This window comes from Micromys minutus, assembly GCF_963924665.1.
Source record: "Micromys minutus genome assembly, chromosome: 15".
Lineage (NCBI taxonomy): Eukaryota > Metazoa > Chordata > Mammalia > Rodentia > Muridae > Micromys > Micromys minutus.
Genome location: NC_137984.1, coordinates 1,448,921 through 1,475,346, shown reverse-complemented (window position 1 = coordinate 1,475,346; position 26,426 = coordinate 1,448,921). Strand labels below are relative to the sequence as shown.

Below are 26,426 nucleotides of genomic sequence, written 5' to 3'. Positions count from 1 at the left end.
TGGGAGATCATATAACCTATAGCTGAATTACTACTGTTTGGCTAAATGTTCATGGTATCAATTTGCCTTCTAAGTATTAATGTTTATACCCACAGATTACTATTTCTCTCAGCTTTCATTATTGGTCAGTGTAGAAGCTCAAAACCATTAAAACTGATGAGAATTCAGAACAGTGGACTGTTCCTGTATAGTCCAGTGTTCTCCCCCAGGCTTAAGAACATTGTGAAAGAGAGGGCAGAAAGAAGGTACAAGCCAAAAGATGCAGAGGCATGTTGTGAATCATTTACTTGCTGTTATGAATAGAGCATCTGTGAACATCAATATGGAAGTATCTGTAGGGTAGCATGAAGAGTATTTTCTTAGGTGGCAGTTGAGTAGTATGGCTGTGTCATCGGTCATGCTGTTTCTAGTGTTTTGAAAAGCCCACATGGATTTCCACAGCGGTTACACCACCTTACCCTCCCACTAACTAAAATAAAGGCTCCTCTTTCCTAAAACCTCACTCACATTTGCTGTCCTGTTTTCATTCTAGTGGAATTAGATGGAATCTAAAGCAGTTTTAATATCTGTTGGAAACATTTTTTAACTATGTATTTCTTCTTTTGAGAACCATCTGTTAAGCTCATTGGTGTGTTTTATTGGTTGAAAGTTACATTCTGTCATTTCTTTTCTTTTAGTGCTGTTCACTTTTTTCCTTCCTGTTATCTGGAAAGACCATTGGGACAGATATTAATTTCTATATAATTTACATATATATATATATATATATATAAGCACTTAGTGACACCTGGAATCTTTAAGTGCATATCCAGAGTTAGCACTATTTTTGAGTGCTTTCTTTGAACATGTTGTTGAAATGTCTTTTATTGACAGGCAGTCTTTATGATATTTCTATCCAGGGGTTATTTTAAAAAAAATGACAAAGTGGAGCTTTTGCTCACTAGGTTATCCTATACATAAAATACATACTTTCATGGGCATTTCCTTATTTTTTTAATCTCTTACTATTTAAGATTACATCCACAAGATAAAATCAGTACTTTTCTTATTAATTGAGAATTCCATACACACATATCATGTATTTTGATCAAATACATTCCCCACTCTTTCCCCTTCATCTCCTCCTCTATTTCCCCAATCATTTCTCCTTTCTACAAAACAAAAAAGAAAAACAAACAATACAATCCGCAGTTCATTTAGTGTTGCCTATACATGCTAAGGTGTAGGAGCATCCACCAGCACTGTGTAATTTCTATAGGGCTCTATTCCTGAAGAAAATTGACCCTCTCTATCTCTGTCTCTTTCCAATTCCCTATCCTTTTGTTCTTCCCTTCATTCTTCCATGAATTTTCAATAATTCCACAGCTAAGGGTAGAATTTCATGAGCTCCTCACTCATTTTTAAGAGTACAATTATGTCATTTATGATATTTACAATATTATATAACAGCCACTTCTATCTTGATGTGTGGTTTTCAACCTTTCTAATTCTGTGGCCCCTTGATACAATTAGTTCTTTCTGCTCTATTGAACTCAACCATAAAATTATTTTGGTTGCTATATTAGAACTATAATTTTGGTCACATTCTGAATAGTAATGTAAATATCTAATATGCAGATATTCTTAGGTGATCCTTATGAACATTTGATGAATACATGAATGAATAGTTGAATAGATTAAAGAATGAATGGATGGTTGGGTAAATGGTAGACATATTCAGGATTAATTAAAATACACGAGTTAGTAGGTGAATGGAATATTGTTACAATACATGTGATATCTAAAATAGCCAATGATAACAGGTCCATCCACATTTCAAAAAATAAAAAATAAAAAGCAGTAAGTAAAAGTATGTATTTTATCTGATACAGAAAAAAAAATGAGAAAAAGATAGTTTGGGTTTATAACTAGAGGCTAGAAATGTCCTTAATATATCATGGCATCTAGCTGCCTAGAATTAATGTACTATCAAATAATAAGCCTATAATTCTGATCATTAAGAATCAAATGGTTTCACTGTTGATAAATTAGTTGATTACCATATAAAAGAGCCACAGCTTACTAACTAGCAGTTTGATTTATAAAGACAGATATGTTTCAGGACTTCCATTATAAAATTGACATAAAACTCAAAGAAAGAACATGTAGAAGAATTATCATTTGAGCCCTTTAAGAAACAATTTTAAAATGAAGATACAAAACAAAAAATATTTTCAGTGAACTGCCAAGTCTCCTTTGTCTTTTGAACAGATGTTTGCCTCCTTAATCTGTGTAACCATTTTGAGCTGTGAGAAATTTCAACACTAAGCCATCTTTCCCTGTAATATTCCACATTAGCATTCACTGAGCAATCCCAATGTTCATTAAGTTCTGCTGTTTGTTAAATGGGATTTTAATGTGTTTAACAGTTTTAAATGTTACCCAGGAAGAAGGCTGCGGTTTATTTCTCCTTCCCCCGCCTCAATATGGTCATTTGCTTTTCTTGATATTAGGCTGCATTCATTTAAATACAAAGTGTTGGCACCAATAAAGTGCTGAACACTGAAAATGCATGAATTCGCAAAGTGTTGTCAAAGAAGTCAAATGCCTGAACTAATTCTCCTTATGATTTGAAATACAGATAGGATGATGGTTGGAGACATGACTACAGAAGTTACTGTGGCAAATACTTGAGTCACATCAGACACTGTCCTGTTAAGATATTTTTGTTTGGTTAAACTACTCAACAAAGTTGACTAAGTCACTGTACAATTAAAACCACCAAAACAAAATGAATCACTGGTATCACTTGACTTTTCTTTTCCACACACATTTTACTTAATCAAAGACTTTCATTTTATTCAACTTAAAAAATTTAATTTAGGATTAATCATCATAAAAAGATTTTATTGCTACTAAAATATTTTATTCTGTTTGCATTTGTCAAAGCCTAAGGCAGTGAGTGATTCAGCATGAGCCTCAAAACTGAGCCTGGCTATGTAGGCTTTTGATACCAGCACTTGGAATACTAAGAGGCAAGAACAAGGCCAGTTTAAGACTTGCTTGAACTACAGAGTGTGGGGTGGGGTGCAGAGCCATCCAGGAAACTCAGCAAGACTATGCTTCAAATACAGAATAAGAAGACAGCTGGGATTTTAGCTCAGCATTGAAAGGCTAGATTAATACAGGTTAGACTGAGATTAAGCAATACCACAAGTCCGTCTGGAAATTACATTTTGGAAATTATAAAAAAGTCTCTCTCCTTAGAGGAGAAAGAAGGGGAGGTAGTATGCGATGTGTGTGTGGTATGTATGAAATGTGTGTATGTGTTATGTGTGGTATGTATGTGGTGTGAAGTGTGTGTGTGTGTGTGTGTGTGTGTGTGTGTGTGGTGTATGTGCGTGTTTGGGTGGTTTAAGGGACTTGTTATTATGACATGAAATATAGAAAAGATAAAATTACATGTATGTGTGCTATGTGTGTGTGTCAGTTACACCTGTGTGTCAGTTACACCTGTGCATTGTGTGTGCATGTGTGGGAAAGGTCTGTGTGTTTGGGCATATAAGGTATGTTTGTGTGCATGTGAAGGGGGTACATGTTTGTATACAGTGCATTTGGTGTCTGTGTATAGAATCTGCTCATATGTTCCAAAAGCATGCATGTGAGCACATATGTGGTCAATATTGGGTATCTTTAGCAATGTTTCCCCACCTCAATTTTTAAAAACATGATTTCTCAATCTCTATACCTGCAGTGCACCAGTTGTGCCAGACTGACTGTCCAATGCCTGATAGGTATTCATTATCTCCACCTCCAGCGTTCTGGAATTACAGTTATGAGTTGGTGCTAGGGCTCTAAATTCTAGTCCTCATGCTTTTGTGCCAAGCAGTGCACTTACTAAACAATCTCACCTCCTCAGTTCTTCTCCAATTTTTTTCATCTATGTTAAGTAGGAGAAATAAGTGAGAGATTCTGATGCTACTATAGCCTATAGCCATTACTTTGAATATAAAATGCTGGTGTAAGATTTCATCTCCTTTTCCTTAGCCACTCAAGTGCACAAAGTATTTACTCATATTGCAGTGGCCATTATATTATAAATATATGAGTGTTGTCTCTACTCTGGATTATTCTTTCTTCGAGTTCATTGATCTACATTTCATCCCAACCTATGCTACTAAATCAGATGCTATACGAGCATTGTTCCCTCCCCCATCTTCATTCCAGAAATTTAGATATTGCTTCCACCAGTTTACAAAGATTAGCACTGAGATTAAGACAGATACACATGTGAGATGCTCAGCATGTGTTTGCAGACTGAATGAGTCAAATATTTACAGACACGTGTTAAAAACTCTGGGATGAAACACATGTGGGCTTAAGCCCTGGCTCTATCTCTCATTAACGGCAGGATGAAAAGTGTGTTCTGTAAATGTTTTTAAGGCCTAGGGTTCTTGTCAACATATTTCTTTAAAATACGAACACCTGGGTGGTTCATTTCAAATGTAGAGACAAAGTATGTACTCATCAACTTTATGTTTCTGATTACCAGATAATTTTTTTCTTGAAACTTTTCCTAGATATTTTAGAGTTAAAACTCTTGCCAAATTTTATTCAATGCACAACTCCAAAATTTATTAGTAAATTCATATAAAAATATCTTGGCTTTAAGAGCTTCTGTATAAGGCTGAGTTCGAAGGGCACAGTATACCTGAAAAATTATTTATGAAGCTCATCAATATGCATAATTGCTTTATGTCAAAAAATGTTTTCAAGTGGTGTTGGAGAGGTATCTCATCAGTTTAGAGGCACAGGATGCTCTGCCAGAGGACCCAGGTTTGATTCCTAGAACCTACAAAACAGCTCACACCTGCCTGAAACTCTAGCTCCAGGTGAATCTACACCATCTTCTGGCTTCTAAGGACACAATAAGGTGTATTAACATACACCCAGGCAATGCAACAGTATAATAAAAGAAATAAATATTTTTAATTGTTTCTTTTAAAAGATTTTGTATTTGTTTGCATTCAATGAATGCATTTGAAGTGTATCTTGAAAAAGTCACAATGGGCTTGATTCTGTCATGGTAACTACTTCAAATTCTGATAGCTGATGCAAGCCTGTAGAAAAAAATTTAAAAATCAGCCTTTCTTCAGCAACTAGAAAATGTAAAAATCCAGGGTGCTGACCTCCATATCCTGTAGGAATTTCAGGTTGTTCATTTTCTGGTTGCTGAATAAACTCTAGAAAGCGTTACACTGGCAGTTAAGTTCCTCATCAGGAAGATGCAAATGGCACTGGTTTCCATTGCAATGGCAAACCACATCCTCTGCTCCCAAGAGAAAAGAGAAATATAATAAACTCAAAAGGAGTAGAATTTGGTAGATATAATGCCACTTGTAGAGGCAGCAGGAAGACAATTTGTGAGGAGTTCTGTGTCTTTTAGGTATTTAGAAAATATTTATGCTGAATTTAACTGACAAGGATGTTACTAAAGCCAAGATTCGAATAAACTAAAGGAAAAATACATGCACATACTTGATGTATCTTGAATTTTTTTATTTTGGTGTGTGTGTGTGTGTGTGTTTGTGTGTGCGCACACGTGAATATATGTATGACTAAGTATGCATATTGAGCCAGAGGTTGATACTGGATGTCTTCCTGAATAGATAGTCACTTCATAGACTGAGCCAAGGTCTTTCACTTAAGTTAAAATTCATCAATTTGTCTACTATTAGCTTGCTTTAGAGAAAAATTCCATCTTCACTTCTTAAGTAATAGGATCCAGGCAAGTCATCATGCCATCTGAGATTTATGAAGAAGTTAGGTATCCAAAGTGGTACTGATAGCTTGCATGCCAAGCCACTGTTCCATGCCTTTATCTTACCTTCAGAAAAATAACATATATTTATGTTTTCTATTTACCTTACTAAATTAGATCAAAGGATTGATTAGAGGATATTAATTAGCCACACTGAGTGACTCTTTTTTAAGCATTCTAGATAAGCATGGCAGTGCACACTCAGTTGTAGATATGGCAGAGTATTTTATATGCTGGATGTCAAGCCTAAATGATATTTATAGAAAGTATATTCACCTGAAATGAGATTGGTCAGATATAAATACTTCACATGTATGAGCTGCTTTTCTGTTAGAAAAGTATTTCAGCAATTCTCTAATTCCATTCCCAAAGTGACCTTCTGAAGTTGTTGAGGCAATTGTCTCTCTTGTTTTAGAAATAAAGTGACTGGAGCACAGAGAGGTCAAAGCCATATTCATGTTTACAACTATTAAGTAGCTGTGTCAGAAACAAAAGTCAAAATCCTTGACCCACAGCTCTGTTTCCTATCCAATTCCACCTAACCGTGTAACTGGGCAAACCTAAGCCCATTTTGCTGAGATAACTACCCTTCAGTAAGTCTAAACATGAATTATGACAATATCTTCAATTTCCTTGTGCTTGTACATGAGCAGTATACCAACTCAGAAGCTTACTGTGCAACACAAGTTCAAATCAACTCAAGCAGTGTTTTACAAATATGACTCAATCTATTGGTAGACCAGTGATAAATGAAATATGGCAAACTTCCTGATTCAGGATTCATGCTGACCTTTATTTCTCCTAGAATGAGATGGGGCTTCCATCTAACTCTGTCTCCACTTCTTGGACCACCACACTTCAGTAATAAGAATGGCAAAAAGCAGTCACCTGCTTGAAGAATTTCTGTCTGTCTGCATAGCTACACTCCATGACCATGTGCACAAGTTCAGATAGAACCCCAGACAGATTTAAATGAAACCGATGCTTTTAAGATGGCTAGACTTTGAAATTGTCTGACATAAATCAGGAGGAAGTGTCTTTGAATTAACTAGCCTGAGAAACAATGAGACAACAAGAAATAAGCCCTCCAGCCACTTTTGGTCAATTTGGTTGTCATTCACTTTGAAAGCTAGAGGACTCATTTCTTTATACTGTTTAAACATCATGACAATCTCTGTTTACTAAACGGGGAAAAACATAATTAATTCCTAAGAGCTGCCTCTCATCTTTATAGCACTTTAACCCAGCTTCTGCAGAATTGCCTATGCAAAAGAGGTACATTGTTTGGCAATGATTTTGTTTATGAATCTGCAGCTTCCTCCTTTGGGAAATGGTAATGATGATTGGAGTTTGCTGAAATATTACAAGTGAAAGACAAGCTCTGCAGCACTAGCAAATAAGTGTGGTAGAAGCTGCTACTGAAAAAATCCAAAGGAGGAGCTATGATTCTGAATAAAGGTATACCAGTTATCCATGTGGCATCAAACTTAATCTTCTTACTTAATCTGATTGAGAATGAAGTTGCAATGATAGTTTGTATTACTAACTAGACTTTAAAAAGGAGGAAAAGCATATTTCAATATATATGAGATCAAATTTTTATCAGACAGAATGTGATTGTTTCTAAATTAGAAACATGGGAGATTTTGGTCAGACTTAGGCGATCAGTTTGGCTTAAGTCATGGTTCTTTCTTTATAGTAAAATATATGGATACTAAGAAGGAACTAACATTTAAAAATATCCAAATCAAATATTGTTTTAACCACACCCCAAGGGATGAGATAGGTATTGTTATGGGCTTTATTAAACTTAAAATCGAGGTTGCACAAATACCAATAAAGTGCCAAAACAAAAGAGCTTATTTAATCTTCAAAATCACCTACTCTTTATTATCACAGTGCCACAGTGTTTGATAAAGAGATGGGTGATTATGTAAGTGAAGAGGCCTGTATTTCTTACTACAATCTAGATGCTATTAGAAACTAATTAGCTGATTAACTGAATAAATATTTTACAAACTACTTTCTGAATATGAGCACCCTGCAACCATGTCTCTTCAGTATTTCACAACCTGAAATGCTATAAAAGAAACTGCCCCCTTGTCAGTAGGTTTCATTATCACATGCTCTGAGAAAAACCTGTGGAGGATTTATCAGTATTAAAAGTCCAATACATTGTTCTCAACATTTACAATTTAAAAGGTATATATAATTAACTCCTAGAAAGCAGAACTTATGGCTTTTTATTTTACTTAAAGCTACAAAGCTAGACCTTTTAAAATATGCTTCTCTGGCATACCTTTGTTTATCTCAGATACACATATGACTTTCTGGGAGGAGGGATTCTAGATCTTACCTAAAGATGGCATCCATCCCTAAGTTGTATGTGATTTGCATGAGGACTCTCTCCAAATTTGAGAGCACGATCAGGAAATCTTTTCTATTGACTGGCAAATTTGTGCCATGTATAGTAAAGGACTCTTCTTTGAATAATAACTCCTCAATGTGTTCTTCAGATGGCTCTAAGTACACCTCCTTATAGGCTGTGCTGATTCTCAAGTTATTTCCCTAAGGGGAAAAAAAGAAAGTATATGTAGATACAATTGCAAGAAAACATACAAAAATTAGAAAGGCGCTCTGAATTTGGATTTTCTACTTGAGATTATCCTCATGAGAGCTTTAACTTAAGGTTACATTTCTCAGTCATGCAGCATGTTTCTGGTGCACATGAAGCAATGTGATCATCACTCTTCATCTCCTTCATTACAAAGTCCACCATTATAACTTTGCAAATCCTCACTTTCTCCATTAATGAAAGTAGTGTACATCTCACATGCACATATCATTACAAACAGTTTTACATCATGCAAGCATGAAAGTATCATGTATTTATGGCAGAGATAAGAATCAGAGGAAATTGGGGAGGGAACTTTCAGTAACATGTACATAAAAAGATTTTGACTTCTACAGAAGGAAAGGTCTGCATACTAATGTTCAAAATAGGACAGCAGCCTCCTGATAATAATCATTTACATTTAATGAACACTCAAGTAAATGTTTTCATTTAACATTTTAGAGGTACATCATCTCTTTTTAAAATTTATTCATGTGTTATATATAAGTACACTATAGCGGCTTTTAGACACACCAGAAGATGGCACTATATCTCATTACAGATGGTCGTATGCCACCATGGAGTTGCTGAAATTTAAACTCAAGACCTCTGAAAAAGCAGTTCATACTCTTAACCACCAAGCCATATCTCCAGTCCAGTCCATCATCTTTTAATCTTCATGTGTAAGAGGACTTTTATCTTCAAAGTATCAGAAAATACATATGTGGTTTTATGTTTATGTGAAGTCTAAACAACTTCATTCAATTCTGAAGGAAATTCACTCTGAGAAAGTCATGCCACTCTGACACCAACCCAAAAGCAAAAAAGGTTCTTAGCAAGAGTGGAGTCTGAAGCTCAGTCAGCACCTTTCATTTTGAACCATTAACTCATGTCCATGTTTGTGCCTATGGGTACATATGTGACTGAAGAAAGTATCACCACAGCTCAAGGAAGTAAGAGTTCTAAGCATGTTGCTGTAGTAGGATTTGGAACTACAAAGATCCATAGACTTCTAGTTACCAAATATAGTTTACCTTGTATCTTTTCTTCCTAAAGTAAGATTTCGGATTCAGGAGTTCCTAGCAACTCAACAAACAAGTTACCTTCCCCTTTCTCTTTTCACTACCAATGCAAAAAGCAAACAATATAACATGTTATATAAATCAGTACTGGCCTAAACATATGGATCATACAACCTGAAAGCATAGAAACATGACCATACTTTAACTGTAAATATCAAAATATTTCTAAATAGTCTCTCCATTTCCAATAAAACTCATTTTTTAAAAAAAAAAAATTTTCTTGACATGTTTCAGTTAAAACATGACCGTGGCATGACATTGTTGAGGTGTATTTTCTTCCATCCCATCGTGTGTAAATATACATTGCAAAGTGACATGCCTATTCCCTACCTCTAAGATAATCATCAGCTGAAGGATTTTTTCTGTATCGTCTTCCTCTTCTTCAAGGTCATAGGAGATGGTAAATGAGAATTGTCCCCCAACAGCTGATAGCTGGAAGAGAAGAAGTGCATTATAATTTCAGCACAGGGGATTTTTTTAAATCTTTCATGTACTACCGTAAAATAATTTTATTGTTGTAGAGGGAAATACTAGGAGAAGCAGTAATCACCAGAGTTCAAAGTGAAGAGGAACAGACATTTCTGGAGGAATAACCTTTATATGAACCTTTGCTCATCAACAACAAACTTGACATAAATATAAATTTGTGTATTATTTCTCTAGTAGTGCAGGCTTAGTGAAGGAAGCTATGTTCTCATCATAGACTCCTCTCTTACCCTGCCAGTCTGTAGTTCTAGTTTCAGGATCTCTAAACAGAAGGCTCAGTGGACAGTTTCTATGCATCCCTATGATTACTTACATTCTGTGACTCTGAATACACTCAACAAAGACATTCCTTCATTTGAAAGACACTTTACCTAGACCATGAACTAAGTTGAAAAAACATTATTGGTCAAAGAAAAATAAAGTTTAGCTGCAAAAGTTACACGAAAATTCAATCAGAATTGCCTGAGAAGATCTTTTGCCTATGTAATCAAATAAGCTAAATTGAATGAATGTTATTACCTCCCTTTCATTAAGCAAACTTCATTTCTTCTAAAGTCTGCTTGATGCCTACATTTTCTGACACTGACTTTAACCTTGTAAAAACATTTTTTTAATGGAACACAAGATCATTTTATAGGGCAGGAATCAAAATTAGATCTGTGAGTGACAGACTCAATGCAAATGTGTCAGGCCTTTAAAAATTCTTCTCTGGCACTGTAAACAGACATTCCTCGAGCAAAGCTGATGACTTGTATTCTGCTGCTTGCTTTCTGCTGATTTGCAGAGTCCCAGCTTCTCTGACCTGGGCTCTCCTTGTTCTTTCCTGGCAGACTCTAACCAGAGGCACTGCCTTGGGAGGCAGTGGATGGAGGAAGAGTCCTGGTCTCTTGGAGTTGTCCCATAGGGGCAACACAGAGCCTGCTATGGCTCATTACACAGGGTTTTACATTGAAGCTCAGCATTGGCTTAGAACAGCTCATTACATGGTACTCTGGAGGGACTGAAATTCAGAAAACATTTATTCCCTTGCTCCACTGAGAAATGTGCTACTCTAATGTCTTTTCATATAGAAAATAATAAATGTCTGCCTGGACAATAACAGTCAGAATTATGAGTAATGAGGGATGAGTCTGTACACCAAGGTTTTAGCTCTATTAACATAAGCATCCAATATTTTACATAGCCAGCTTGTTCAAACCAGGGAGATACCAGTAAGATGCTAAAAAGGCTGCACTGATTTTTATTAATATCTCAAAGAAGTCTGAATTATTTAGTGTTTTCTAAATTAATAAACAGATGCAGCAGGAGGTAGACATTAAATATTCCAACTTGGAATCTTTAATCTTGTCTGAGGTAATGGGGACCTTGGGATGCGAATTTTGGGTGACATAAATGAACTCAGAGTCATATATTAAATGATTGTCTAATAACATCTCAAATAGTCAATATACTTTAGCTTCATTTCCTGAATCTTTTTTGGAGTGAAACTTGATAGTTTTTAAACTTCCATTACTGGGTCAAGGCAAATGATGCATTTTAATTTAGTAACTTTGTATGCAACCCAATATTGTTTTTACATTATTAAATAATTTTCATATTAGAATATTCTTGCTAGAGAATTTCTTATAGAATCCCTTTAGTTTTTTAGTAGCTCAAATACTTTTTCATTTGCCTGGTTAATGTCTCAACAGCCAAACCTTTAAGGAAAAACATTTTTTAATCCTTCTGAAGTGCAGTAAGAAATCATTATAAAACATGAGTATTAGAGCCGAAGGGTTCTAGAATTGGTAGAGATGTGCCCAATAGCATTCACTGAATAGTTCAACAAAACGTGATATCCGTGGAAAATGTGTACTGCATGTAGTTAATTCACAATAATTTAGGACTTTCTAAAATCCATTTATACATTCTATAATCAGGGCTTTCAAATTAGTTCATTTTCATAATTTTATTAAGCCTTGTTGTACATCAATAGAACATCTAATTTATTCCCATGATGTAGGAATGCTTTTTTGCTATCTCTCCATGACCTAGAGAGGGAAATGAGGCTTTGCATAGGTAGAGGTGGGCACTTTCAGCTCATTTCCATGTGGTTATTGTATTTATTGGGTGTATTAGACTACCCTTACAAGAGATTAATGCTATATGCCTTTTAAATACTAAAAAAAGTAAATTTATTGAGAATGCATAAGTCTGTGAAATTTAATATTGGTTTAACTTTTTACTTTTTTCTCCACATTTAATAGGATTATCTCCACCCCTGTTGGGAGACTCAGTTAAGAAATTAAGAAGGAATTTCCCACTGGTAGGACAAACAACCTTCTACTCCAGGATATGGTTTAGGGCTAAATTCTACACTCTCCAGTCCTCCATTAATAACAGGTTTAATACAGATAGCTCTTTTCTCACGAGTATCACTTTAATTCTCCCTTCATTGAGAAGAAATAGCTTGTTTGCCAGTAATGCTGTTTTCATGCAACATGGCCACACATGTAGTATAACGACATGGTAGACATGGCACCTAACGCATTGCAGATTGAACGAATCAGGAAAGGTTTTCACTAGTGAGTGAAAAAGGCTGAACCTAATTCATAAAAATTAGCTTCACCAAAGTTTTGGGTATGGGGTTGTATTTGTGTACATTCTACGTTTCAAGAAACACAAATTGAGGGAGTGTGTGATGGGACACACTATTGAGGACATTGTACCTGGAGAGGAAATTCTTCTCAGGACATAAGCTTTGTCTCTGTAATGTCAGATCATGATCACTGTTATCTGGTAAATGGGCTGTAAAACCCAATATTTGCTTTTTCTTACCAGAGCAAATATTTCAAGAGGAATATAGTGAAATGAAATGGCTAAAAAGCTCTGTAATACTGAGCCTGATAAATTAAACATAGCTGTCAGTTTCTGTTTAGTATAACAGACAGGACAAGTGATTCATCTTTCTGGATTCTAAAGACTTAAGGGATGAAATTTTTGAAACATTATTCCTTCCTCCTATATAAGGGTTTACAGTGTATGTGTGTGTTCAATGTTCAACTTACTCAATGGCCTGCAAAGTCCTCTTGTGGCCTTCTATACATTTATCACACTGAAATAGAAGCATTGTTTTTTTTCCCCCAGAGATTATTAGCATAAATAATAAAGCAAGGCATAGGGTATTAACTTATAGAAGATAGAAAATAAACAAAGGAGATTTAAGATTTTGACACCTTTAGAATATAGCAACCTAGGTGCTGAGATTGCCAAAAAGAAATGATATAATTTAGATATATGACTTTAGAAGTCAAGCCACCTAAGAGTATAAGTTTCTATAGGAAGAAAGCTAGATATTTCAATAGAATTTCTGCTGCTGTTTTATCAGTGGACATTTACAGTCACTGATGTCACTCACATCAATTGAAGCTAAGTAAGGGTAATAGTTACTTTCCTCTCTAATATTTTCCTACATAGCACCTTTCTAAACTATAAGAAGAAATGTAGTCACTGAATATTATTCAGATGGGTACCAGTTTCATTTCTCTAATTTATTATTCAAGTATGCGGTGTCTTTAGCAAAAGAGCCTTAGCATCAGGTTCAGAAGGATTACTGAGGGAAAGGGCAATACTCTACTGTGCGTAGGTTTGTCTTGGCCTGACCCCACTGGATATCAACTCAGAAAGATGTGTCAGAGCTGGAGATTTTATTTTATGATAGGTAGGGTCTGGTAGGAGCACTGTCACTCTGTTATAGGGTAATTCCATCTAAATTCTTTTATGTATATGTTGCATATATTTTAAGACATGTCTATAGTTTTTAAAGGCCCCACAAAGCTAGAAATAGTTCTTTTTTTTAATTGAACAACTTTATTTTAAAAAACAGAGATAAATGTACAGATTTTAAAAGCATTTTTGCATAAAAGTATATGAATACATTTTTGTCAGTACTTGATTTTTTTAAAGGTTTGATAGTATGCATTAAAATCTTACTAGTTACTATGAGCATAAAGTACATGTAAAACAAGATGTAAGCTGGAGCTAGAATATTTCTACCACAGGATGTAGCTATACTGCGTTTTGGCCTTTATCCAAAGCACTCTGTTCCTACTACAGAGAGATAAAGGGCTTGTCCATGCTCATTGCTCTAGTCACAATAACCTCAAAATCGAAAACAGCCTATATATGTGGATATATAATATACACATATAAGCTAAACAGTCCTTTAAAAATGTTATGGGGATACTGTGGGGAGTTAGGGAGAGAGAGAGAAAGAGAGAGAGAGAGAGAGAGAGAGAGAGAGAGAGAGAGAGAGAGAGAGAGAGACAGACAGACAGACAGACAGACAGAGACAGAAAGTCCTTTCAAAGAATAATTTTCATCTCTCTCTTTCACTGTTTAGGGGATTATTTTATGCTTTAAAGATATTTATTCCCTTTCATTTTAAATAGCTATTGTCTGGTTCACCCTTGCTTTATTACCAAAAGAGAAACAAGAATGAAGAAAAACAGAACGTTTTCTCCGTTAGGGAATCCTCAATATTTGGAACTTTGGTAACCTGAGCACAGTCTACCATGCTGCCTGTTCTATTCCTTTCAGTTTACATTATTCGGATGAAGAATATTTTGAAAAAGCAGTTAATATCTGCAAAAGCCAGCAGTATTCTGATTTGATTTTAAATGCTACTGATCTGCTATTTCATTTCCTCTCCTCCCTTGTTTATGAACTCTGAAGGCGATTCTTTATTAGTGCAGTAGAAGCCAGTTGTGAATTTCAGAAGCTAAGAATTCTAGAGGATCAGAGGATACACAGTCAGACTACAGAGAAAAATCAACAGGCCAATAAAGGACATTCAAGTGTCTTCTTCCAGAATAAATGGCCAGGCTTGTGTTTGTGATCTGATGCTTCTATTAATATTAGAGTTTCATATAAACTACAGAGGGATGAAGCTCATTCTTAGAGCTTTAACATCCTAGTTGGGATTCAGACATTGCCTTTTTGTGATATGTGGCTCTTGGGGAATTTATTTACACTTTCAGAGGTTCAGTTATTTTTCACTAATACGACCTGAATTGTTCCTCCCTTAAAAGTTCATTTTGGCAATAAAATAAGAAGAAAAAATATGGCGTTCACTTGGCACCATGTACATGGTAAATGAATGTTTTTGGCCATATCATTGTATTAAGTGTCATCTTCCAAATTTAAATTCCACAAAGAGCCCTCACTTAAGCTCTAATGGCAAAAATATTTATTTCATGGTTCTAATTTTTTTTTTTATTTTAAGATTTTGGGGGGGATCATAGTGATAAAAGACTCAGCTCTTACACATGTCTTAATGTTTCCCTGTAGTACTTTGCAAAAGCATTTCACAAAGAATAGACCCTGCATAAATATCTGCTGAATTTTAATAGCATTCATAACCATCTATCATTTTAATGTATTATACATGGAGAGATCATAAAAGCATGATAAAGCTGGCCTACACCAGAGATAGTCTGCAGTTGTTTTTAAAACATGTATCTCTTGGTTTCTCTATCCTTATCTTTATTAGACCAAAAAGCAAACCAAAGCAAAAATGAGTTCACTTAAGACCACTCTTTGCTGTCTGGCAAACAATAAATGTATTAATTTTAAAGGAAAAAAAGTTACCATTTTGAAAGTTTGTTCAGCAGTCAAAGAGGAAAAAAAAATCAACATTTAAGCCATCTTGACAGTCACACACATACATCAGCTTAATGCTATTCTGTTTTGCTAATTTCTATATGGTAGGATATAATGTAAATCTCAGCACACAATACATATTTTCTAAGTTGTAAATACATTGGCAGTACATTGTGATCTGTAGGCAGGACGCGTACCCCTTGAATAAAAAAGATAAAGTAAGTGCTTGGCATTATTCTGTTCTGTGAGTCTGTTCTGAGGAGCAGTAGGCTGGTTTTCCCATCTGGCTTTCCTCACATTGAAGTGCACACCTCCACCTCATGGAAGACTTAAAGGACATGCATAGGAACCCTCTTAGGCTTCCGAACTACCTTTCAGTTATGAACTAAAGGTTGACAAAGATCATCACTTGAAAGTGGATAATTATGAAGATGAGCACCAGCTCTCATTAAGAATCATCAGTTTAGGGCAGGGGCAAAAAATGAATCACACATTGTAGAGACAGAAGCAATGAACTATGAAGATAGTCCCATTAAAGTAACACTAGCAACTCTGAACATGTCATTATAACCAGCAGCATCCCTTGGGGTCTTTGTGGGTATGCCACCTGTGTCTAGCTAGTCGTAAGCACCCCATAGCTGTAGAGGAAGATGAGGATGAGGAACATCTATCCAAAGATGCACAAAAAATAAAATCAAAATGGAAATGACTTAAAACTATCAACACCAAGATCAAAGGCTCAAGGGTCCTTCAAAAACCAGGGGAAAATACCTCCTAAAACACCTAAAGGACTTAGTTCTATAAAAGACATTAAGGTAAAAATGCAAACAAGTATGGAAAAAGGTGGTTCTCTTCTCAAACTGGAAGCCAAGTTCATTGATTGTGTGAAGAATCATTTCTGGAAGTATTTTAATAAAGTAGCACTGTTTCTATTTGGTTAAGAACAAAAACAAAAACAAACAAAGCCAAAAGAAGACAGCAAGGACACAGAATTAAGGAAGCAGAGATGCACCTGCACTTGCAGCTAGTCAGAGTACCTTGCACCTATTATCAGTGTCTGACACCACCATTTCAAAGGATAGCTTGCAAATTACATCAGAAGAGGCCAGGATGCTGATGGCTAGGAGAGCTGAGCCAGGGGCTTATAAAGGTAACACAAGTGCCTAACCTTAGAAAGGTAAGACTTTAAAAGGTTTTTTCCTTTAATATTTGAGGGCTTATCATATGTGATAGAAAGAAAAAAATGCTGTCTATTATGTGAACATAGAACCTGTGCCAGAAAAATGTCAAAGGAAGAGTACTTTTTTTTATTAGTTGGCTATTTTATTTATTTACATTTCAAATGTGTCTCACTTCCTGGTCTTCCCTCCACAAACTCCCAATCCTGGTCCCTTTGTCTCTAACAGAGTACTTCTTTTTAATCCAGCATAAAATTGACATCTAACATCTAGAATTGTCTGAAGTGAAGTAAATAAGTTGCAAGCTAGCTATATCTTTGAAAGTATGGAAAATAGATTATCTATGTATCTGGAAGATGGAGAAAGGCTCCTTTATTAGCTGAATTATGAGATTAGAACTAATATCTCAGTAGGACTTAGAATTTCTTCCTGATAGCTTTACAATTAATTTATTAAGAGTAGATTTCTTAAATGTTAGAGGAAATCCTTTGTCAGGTTTAGTGTAAGGCACCAGAATAGAAATTAGCTTTATTCACTTCTGCTTTAAAATTTTAGAGCTAAACCATTTTCATGGCACAGGGACATATATGTATAAAGATATACAAAATAAATGAATTAAATATGTAAAAATGTAAAAACTGCTACCCCTCTAAATATAGTCCATATATTTTCTTTGTGACTTCTGAGAGAAATTAAATCTGAAGCAGAAAAAGAAAACAAAGCAACAACAACAAAAAGATGTTTGAATCTAAAGGACAAGAATATTTTCCTACAAGTTTTAGATTTCATTTTAAAGTCAGGAATCTATGACAGGAACATGCGTGAAATATATTCCTTATCTTTTATACAAGACATGTGTACTTTATTTAAATATCTATTTTGTTTTCTAAATTTTATACTGGGAATTCAACTAAAATACTTTTGAGAATTTAAAGTGTATAAAAACAAACATTATTTTTAACAATACAGCATAGTTTCCATTGGAAAGAGACTGCTAAAGAAGTACTGTTCACCTATTAAACTGGTAAAGATTAAAGTTCTAATAATATGATCCAATAGTGAGTTTTGGAGGAACAAATATATTGGTGAAGCGTATATACAATACAGAGGATCAACTAGGGAGTAACTGTTTATGGTAAATGCAAACTGTTAAAAATTCCCTCATGCCTATCAACATGGATGTCTCATTGTCATAAAAATGATGTTACTAAGGATGTTGAACATTTCTTCAGGTGCTTCCCAGACATTTGGTATTCCTCAGTTAAGAATTCTTTATTTAGCTCTGTACCCCATTTTTAAATAGGGTTATTTGATTATCTAACCTGCAATTTCTTGAGTTCTTTGTATATTTTTGATATTACCCCTCTATCAGATGTAGGATTGGTAAAGATCTCTTCCCAATCTGTTGGTTGCCATTTTGTTCTATTGACTGTGTCTTTTCCCTTTCAGAAGCTGTACAATTTTATAAAGTTCCACTTGCCAATTCTTGTGATCTTAGATCATAAGCCATTGGTGTTCTGTTCAGGAAAATTTACTCAGTGCCCTTGTGTTCAAGGCTCTTCACCACTTTCACTTCTATTAGTTTCAGTGTACCTGGTTTTAAGTGGAAGTGTTTGATCCACTTGGACTTGAGCTTGGTACTAGGAGATAAGAATGAATCAATTTATATTCTTCTACATGCTGACATCCAGTTGAACCATCATCATTTTTTGAAAATGCTATGTTCCCCCCCCCCCCCCACTAGATGATTTTAACTCCTTTGTCAAAGATCAAGTGACCATAGGTATATGGGTTCATTTTTTGGGTCTTAAATTCTATTCCATTGATCTACCTGCCTGTCTCTGTACCAGTACCATACAGTTTTTAATTGCTATGCAAATCAAACAACATTAAGACTCCACCTTACACCAGTCAGAATGGCTAAGACAAAAACCTCAGGTAACAGCAAGTGCTGGCAAGGATTTGGAGAAAGAGGAGTACTTCCTTGTTGGTGGTATTGCAGAATGATACAACCACTCTGGAAATCAGTCTGGCAGTTCCTCAGAAAATTGGACATAGTACTATCTGAGGACCCAGCTTTATATCATTCCTGGGCATATACCCAAAAGATGCTCCAATATATAGCAAGGACACAAGCTCCACCATGTTTATAGCAGCCTGCCCCCCCCCCCTTTTAATAACAGCCAGAGGCTTGAAAAACCTTCAACAGAGAATGGATACAGAAAATGTGGTACATTTCTACAATGAAGTACTACTAAACTATTAAAAACAATGACTTCCTGAAATTCTTAGGCAAATGGGTGGAACTAGAAAATATTTTCCTGAGTGAGGTAACCCAGTCACAAAAGAATACACATGGTATGCACTCACTAATAAGTGGATATTAGCCCCAAAGCTTGGATTACCCAAGATACAATTCAGAGACCACATGAAACTCAAGAAGAAGGAAGACAAAAGTATGGATGCTTCAGTCCTTCTTGGAAGGGAGAACAAAATACTTACAGGATGAAATACGGAAGCAAAGTATGGAGCAGAGACTGCCCCACCTGGGGATCTATCACATATACAGTCACCAAACCTAGAACTATTGCAGATTCCAAGAAGTGCATGCTGACAGAAGCCTGATATAGCTGTCTCCTGAGAGGCTCTTCCAGAACCTGACAAATACAGAGTAGGATGCTCCCAGCCAACTATTGGACTCAGAATGGGATCCCTAATAGAGGAGTTAGAGAAAGGACTGAAGGAGTTGAAGGTGTTTGTAAATCCATAGGAAGAACAGTAATATCAACCAACCAGATCATCCAGAGCTCCCAGGAACTAAACCACTACCTAAAGAGTCCACATGGAGTGACCCATGACTCCAACTGTATATGTCGCAGAGGATGACCTTGCTAAGCATCCATGGGAGGAGAAAAACCTTGGTTCTGTGAAGGTTCAATGCCCCAGTGTAGGGGAATGTCAGGGTGTGGAGGCTGGAGGGAGTGGGTGGGTAGGGGAGCACCCTCAGAGAAGCAGGAGGAGAGGGCCTGCTGGGATAGGGGATTTCCAGAGGGGAAAGTTGGAAAGAGGATAACATTTGAATTATAAATAAAGAAAATATCCAATAAAAGAAAAGAAAATGATATGAGGGAACAGAAGGGTTAAGTGACAGCGTCCTGGAAAACACTCTTAGTTGCAGTTTTATAAAAATTACACTATTCTCAAAAGAACATATGATACACATGGCCTTGGGAGACAGCAATAACATTTTAACCCTTGGGAAACATGAATTCGGAATGATGACACCACATGTTAAAGGACATGATGTCACAGTGGGTGGCAGAACCAGGATTTGCACTCCCAGGACTAGCACAAGAATCAAGAGTGAACATTTATTAAAAGTGCTAAGCCAATGTGAGGCTATTTATTCAACTAATGAAACAATTTTCATGTTATGTCGAATAAAAATAAATCACAACATTATACTAAAACATGCATGACCTTTGATAAGTATTTATAGATATGTTTACTCTATGACTTAAAGGTAATTTAATTATGAAGTAAACAAGAAATGTTTGTATGTAAAGGATAAGGGTTATTACTTAATTACTTTCAAATTTTAGGTTTATTTTCTAAGAATATATGTGGCGTGCTTCTCGACCAGCGAGGAAAGATGACCACCACCAGAGGATTCTTCTCAGATCACGCTTTATTGTGGGAGCCTCTTGATTGAAGGGGAGAGCAGGAAGCGAGGGGCCCTGAACTACCCTAGCTGTCCGCTTATATAGGGAGAAGCACGTATGGGGCTTGCCATGATTGGTTGTCACCAGTCTGCCGACACCAGAGGCCTCAGGATTGGCTGGAGATAGGTTATGTATTGCACATGCGCAGGGTGCAGCACCTTAGCTGACAAGAGCATTACTATATATGGAGTTGTTTACCTCAAACCGTGAGGGAGCCAGCGCCATCTTGTAATGGTGTCCGCATTTGGCTCCCCACACATATACATGTATATATATGATGAGTTTGTATATAATATGTGTGCATGTATACATGTGAATAATGTGTATGAATGTGTTCATGTAAATAAAGTTATGTATAGAAATATAAACATGAAACTAACCCCAAATATATGATTATTTATTTTTAGTTTTCTCAGATGAAACAATTCCCTAAACATGATTAGAAAAAATTTGTTATTCTTATCTAGAATATGTGAATGAAGTAAAATCTTTGCAAATCTTCACTAATTGCAGAATGTCATTATTTTCTAATCAGAACTTGGTTTTTATGAATACTTTGAAAATGCATTCATAAATTCTGAGTTTCTCTTTGACTGGCACAGACAATACAAGAAAAAGCATCCCTCAGAAGAGGAGTACTCACTTAGCTGTGCCATTTTTAAAAACACACATCAACACCCCCATAATATGGAATATGAATACAAAAAGTGTAGATATGATGCCTCATTTTGAGTATTTTTTAGAGTTATGGCTTGGTAAAATATTTATTTATTTATTTTTATTCACTCATTTATTCATTTATTCAATTCATTCATTCATTCATTTGCAATGAGCTTTAAAATCATTGTCTTTCATGCGTAAATTCCAACAACTGTCATGTTTCTTTTGAGATATGTTCAATATATTTAGGAAGTACATCCATGCAAATTTTAAAAAAAGAGCTACTTTTAATATTTGAAAAGGTTGCCCTTGCATATACTGTAATTTGAGCATAGCCACCCTGTCCCCTTTCTTATCCACCCACTCATACTTGCCCAGTTTCATGCCCTGATTTCTTTTTGGAACTCACTGATTCTCCTTATTGCTGACCGTATGTGCATGGCTATAGGGTCATCTACTGAAGCATGGTAGCCTGCTAGTGACCCCTGAGGAATATTACCCATCACTCTATAACCACCAGTTCACAACAGCCATTCTATAAAGCACAGGGCTTAATAATTCTCCCTCATTCGTGCTGTGATTTCTGCTGGCTTTATCTTATATAAGTACTATTTCACTATTTGACTTTATACTTATACTTCATCTTTAAAATTTAAATTTTTGTAAATAGAAAACTCATTCTCCTTAAGTTACACAAGTTAAGTGGAGTTCTCAAGACCTTTTGTTTAACTAAAAACATTTTAATTAGGCGTTACATAGTACTTCAGACTTTCATTTTATTTTCTATAAATAACTTAGTAGCATAAAAGGCTTTTTGAGAATAGTCCTAGGGAAGAAGAGGAGTGTGGATCTCTGTGAGTTCAAGGCCACCTATGGCTCCTTATTGAGACCTGCTCTTAAAAACCAAAACCAACCAAGCAAGCAAAGAACCAATCAAGCAAGCAAAAAGCCAGCCTTGTCAGGATCTGCATATTTAATCATGTGTGTATTAATAAGTAGTTCAGACTATGTCATTCCTGGCCACAAGAAAGATAGGAGAGATGAAGAAAGATGAAAAGTAATGCAGAGAGAATAAACATAAAGAAAAGCAAGAAGGAAAACCATGCCCAGTTTCTAAGTGAAGCTGATCATTTGCTCTAAGATATAAGAATAAGTTTGGGGTGTTTTTCTACATTGCTTAATTCCCATCAACTATAGGTACCATTCAAGAACAAAGGCAATGCAAACAGTGTTCTTTACTATTTTCTAACAAAACAGAGTTCCTGACACACAAAAGCAGACAGCCCCTCAGGGCACCCCACAGTCTCTGCTATGAGTTCAAAGCACACCAGGAAACCCTCCCAATCAATCACTCCATGAAACTCACTTTCTCACACTCTCATGGGGCTGCAAATGTTTGTGCAGCTTGGGAGACTTGCTCTCCTCATGCTATTTCACATCAGCATTGTAAATGCATACTTAGTGGGAGCAGGGGGGAACAGCCATGTGTCCTGTGAACTTTCACCCACTGCTTTACGTTTTACAGCATGCCCTTGATTTTTTATATGGTTGTTTAATTTTTTTTTTGGTTCTTAATGAAAACCCCTTCCACGCAGACCAGATGTTTCTCTACTTGGAAGAAGGGAAGTCATGTCACATCATAAATACCAAATCACATCTCAAGGTCACAGTCAAAAGCTTTTATGTCTCATTAAAATGTCAGGCTTGCCATTTATTTCCCTCATTGAGCTGCATTTTGATCTTGGAATGTGAAAATGCATAGTCCTGGTGCTATCAGTGAGAAGGCTTCCAGGGCTGCTAATAACTGATACAAAACATTTCCATGTACCCATCCAGCACTTCACATACTTGCATCAGCAAAGAACATGACAGCAGCAAACACAAACTCAGGGTTCCAGAAACTTTATGGTCCATGTAATAGCAATTTGTCCCATGGAAGAGAGGAAAGAGGATGCCTCTGAAAGGAAATCCATCATGAAACTAATGAGATACAAACATGACCATTTTTTTTTCTCAAATTAAACCAATTTAGGCCACTCATAATTCTCAGAAGTGGTTGTTGTAATTCTTATATAGTAAAGATAAATCTTGAATTTACCACTGAGCAAAAGCAAAGTTACATTATACACTTTGGTCTAAGTTTCAGTTTTCACATGCCAAATGAATGGTATTTTGAGAACGTGAACAATATTTCAGCACTTTATAATCTGCAAGCTATCTTCCAATGTAATCGTACATCACCAGAAAAACAAAATCCAATATTTGTATCCTCATCTGTCAAACAATCTTGGTTTATTTTGTTTTTAATGAAGTTCTTATTTTAACAAAGAGAAAACATGATATAAGGAAGACACATAATCAGTTAATGTCAAATTGAAAATGTTCATAGAGAATCTGGGCCTTGGGCTTCAGTCTCACATGTTCATATGTAATCATATATATTGATTGTTTGGCTCAGTATGGATTTTTTTTGTTTGCTTTAGCTTGTTATATTGGTTTTAAAATATATCACATATTCTTTGGCATCTGTTCGAGTAAGTCACTGAAGCCTTTGCAGATAAAGAATTTCAATAAGCCTATAACTAGTGGTAAAACAGAAACAGTTGATTAAAAGTTTCCCAACTAAAACATGCCCAGAACCAGATACTTTTAGCACAGAATTTTACCAGACATTCATGGAAGAGTTAACACCAATACTCATCAAATTATTTCTCAAAAAAGAAACAGAAGGAACATTGCCATTTTAAGATGCTGGAGTTACCCCAATACTGAAACCATATAAAAGCCAAACAAAGAGGAAAAAAAAAAGGTTAACTATAAACCAATTTTCCTGATGAACCAAGATGCAAAAATACTCAAAACATACTTTTATCCTAAATCAAAGAACACAGCACAAATATCATCCATAATGGCCAAAAGGTGGCTTCATCTCAGAGTTGCAAGTATAGTTTAATATATAAAAATCAATAAATGTAATTCACTATATAAGCAAACTGAAAGGGAAAAAAGTGATCATTTCCTCAGAAGAAAAAAAGGCTTTTCACAAAATCCATCACCCTTCATGATAAAGTCCTGGAGAGATTGGGGAAGCAAGAGACATACCTCAACACAATAAAGGCAATTTACAACAAGCCTATAATCAATTAAGTGAACAGAAACTCAAAGCAATTCCATTAAAATCAGAAACAAGAAAAAGTTTCCCACTCTATATCTATTAAATACAGCACACAAAAATAAATAAATAAATAAATAAATAAATAAATAAATAAATAAATAAAGCACGCAAAGTCTTAGCTAGAGCAATAAGAAAACTGAGAGTGATAAAATGGATATGAATAGGAAATAAAGAAGTCAAAGTATCTTTATTTGTAGAAAATATAATAGTATATACAGGTGAGCCTATAATTTCAACCTGGGAGTTTCTACATCTGATAAACACACACATTCAGCAAAATTGGAGTATAGAAAACTAACACACACACACACACACACACACACACACACACACACACACACACAAACAAAAAACAAAATCAAAGAAACAAGCAAAAAGAAAAAAAAATGGGAAGCAAGTCATTGGTCCTTAATATCTCTCAACATCAATGAACTCAAATCCCCTATAAAAAGACATAGCAGGTTGGATATATAAAATAGGACCCATCAGTTTGCTACATATAGGAGACACACCTCATGGACAAAGAAAAACACTACCTCAAAGTAAAAGGCTGGGAATTTTTTTTCAGTAAAATGATCCCAAGAATCAAGCTGGAGTAGCAATTCTAGTATCCAATAAAGTATACTTTCAACCAGTTATCAAAGAGATGGAGAAGGACACTACATACTTATCAAAGGAAAAATCTACCAAGATGAACTCTCAATTCTGAACATCTATGCCTTCAATGCAAAGGCACCCACATATATAAAAGAAATATCACTAAAGCTCAAAGCATACATTGAACCTCACACAATAATAATACGAGACTTTAACACCTCAATATCCTCAATGGACTGATCATGGAAACAGAAACTAAACAGAGACACAGTAAAACTAACAGAAGTTATGAACCAAATGAACTTAAGAGATATCTATAGAACATTTTATTCTAAAACAAAAAAAATAATACATTCTTCTCAGCACCTCATGGTACCTTCTCTATAATTGACCATATAATCAGTCACAAAATAGGCCTCAACAGATACAAGAAGATTGAAATAATCCCATACATTCTATCAGATCACCAAGGACTATGACTGGTCTTCAACAACAACAAAAACAACAAGAAATCCATATATATATGGACTTTGAATAACTGTCTACTCAATGATAACTTGGTCATGGGAAAAAATTTTTAGACTTTAATGAAAATGAAAGCACAACATACCTAAACTTATGGTACACAATGAAAGCAGAGCTAAGAGGAAGACTCACAGCTCTGAGTGCTTCCACAAAACTTGGAGAGAGCATACACTAGCAGCTTAATAATACATGTGAAAGCTCTATAACAAAAAGACACAAATACATCCTAGAGGGGTAGAATTTTTCCTGTCAAAAGGAAATGCAGGGACATAGAGTGGAGTAGAAATGGAAAGAAAGGCCATCCAGAGACTGCCCCACCTAGGAATCCTTCCCATCTGCTGACACCAAACCAAAACATTATAGTTGATGCCAAGTAGTGCTTACTGGATGAACCCGATATAGCTGTCCCCTGAGAGGCTCTGCCAGAGCTGGAACAATACAAATGTAGATGTACACAGCCAAGCATTGGCCTGAACACAGGGACCCCAATGGAGAAGTTAGGACAAGGACTGTAGGAGCTGAAAGGTTTTTCAACCTTATATGAAGAACAACAATATCAACCAATCAGAACCCCCAAAACTCCCAGGGACTAACCCACCAACCGAAAAGTACACAGGTGGTACTCATGGTTCCAGCTGGATATGTTGCAGAGGATGGTCTTATCTCACATCACTAGTCGGGGAGCCCCTTCCTCCTCTGGAGACTTGATGATCCAGGATAGGGGAATGCTAGGGCACTGAGATAGAAATAGGTGGTCAGGTCAGGGAGCACCCTCATAGGCAGGAGGAGGGAAGAAGAGATAGGTGCTTGAGGAGGGGAAACTTGGAAGGGGATAACATTTGAGATGTAAATAAAGTAGCTAAAAATGAAAAAAAAAAGAAATAACAAATGGACTTATGGGGGAAAAACAGGTGAACAACTCCATTTACAATGCTCTCAGTAATGTA

General features: G+C 35.7%; 1 protein-coding gene across 1 annotated transcript in view; it reads right to left on the bottom strand.

The window, feature by feature from the left end:
• Positions 1–26,426, bottom strand: part of LAMA2 (laminin subunit alpha 2) — a 551,725-nt gene that overhangs the window by 243,379 nt on the left and 281,920 nt on the right. Inside the window, exons 13-14 of the mRNA XM_080929510.1 lie at positions 9,827–9,928; positions 8,157–8,368 (exon numbers count right to left, since the gene is read on the bottom strand). Coding sequence (XP_080785636.1) covers positions 8,157–8,368; positions 9,827–9,928 — 314 coding nt within the window. The remainder of the gene's footprint in view (positions 1–8,156; positions 8,369–9,826; positions 9,929–26,426) is intronic.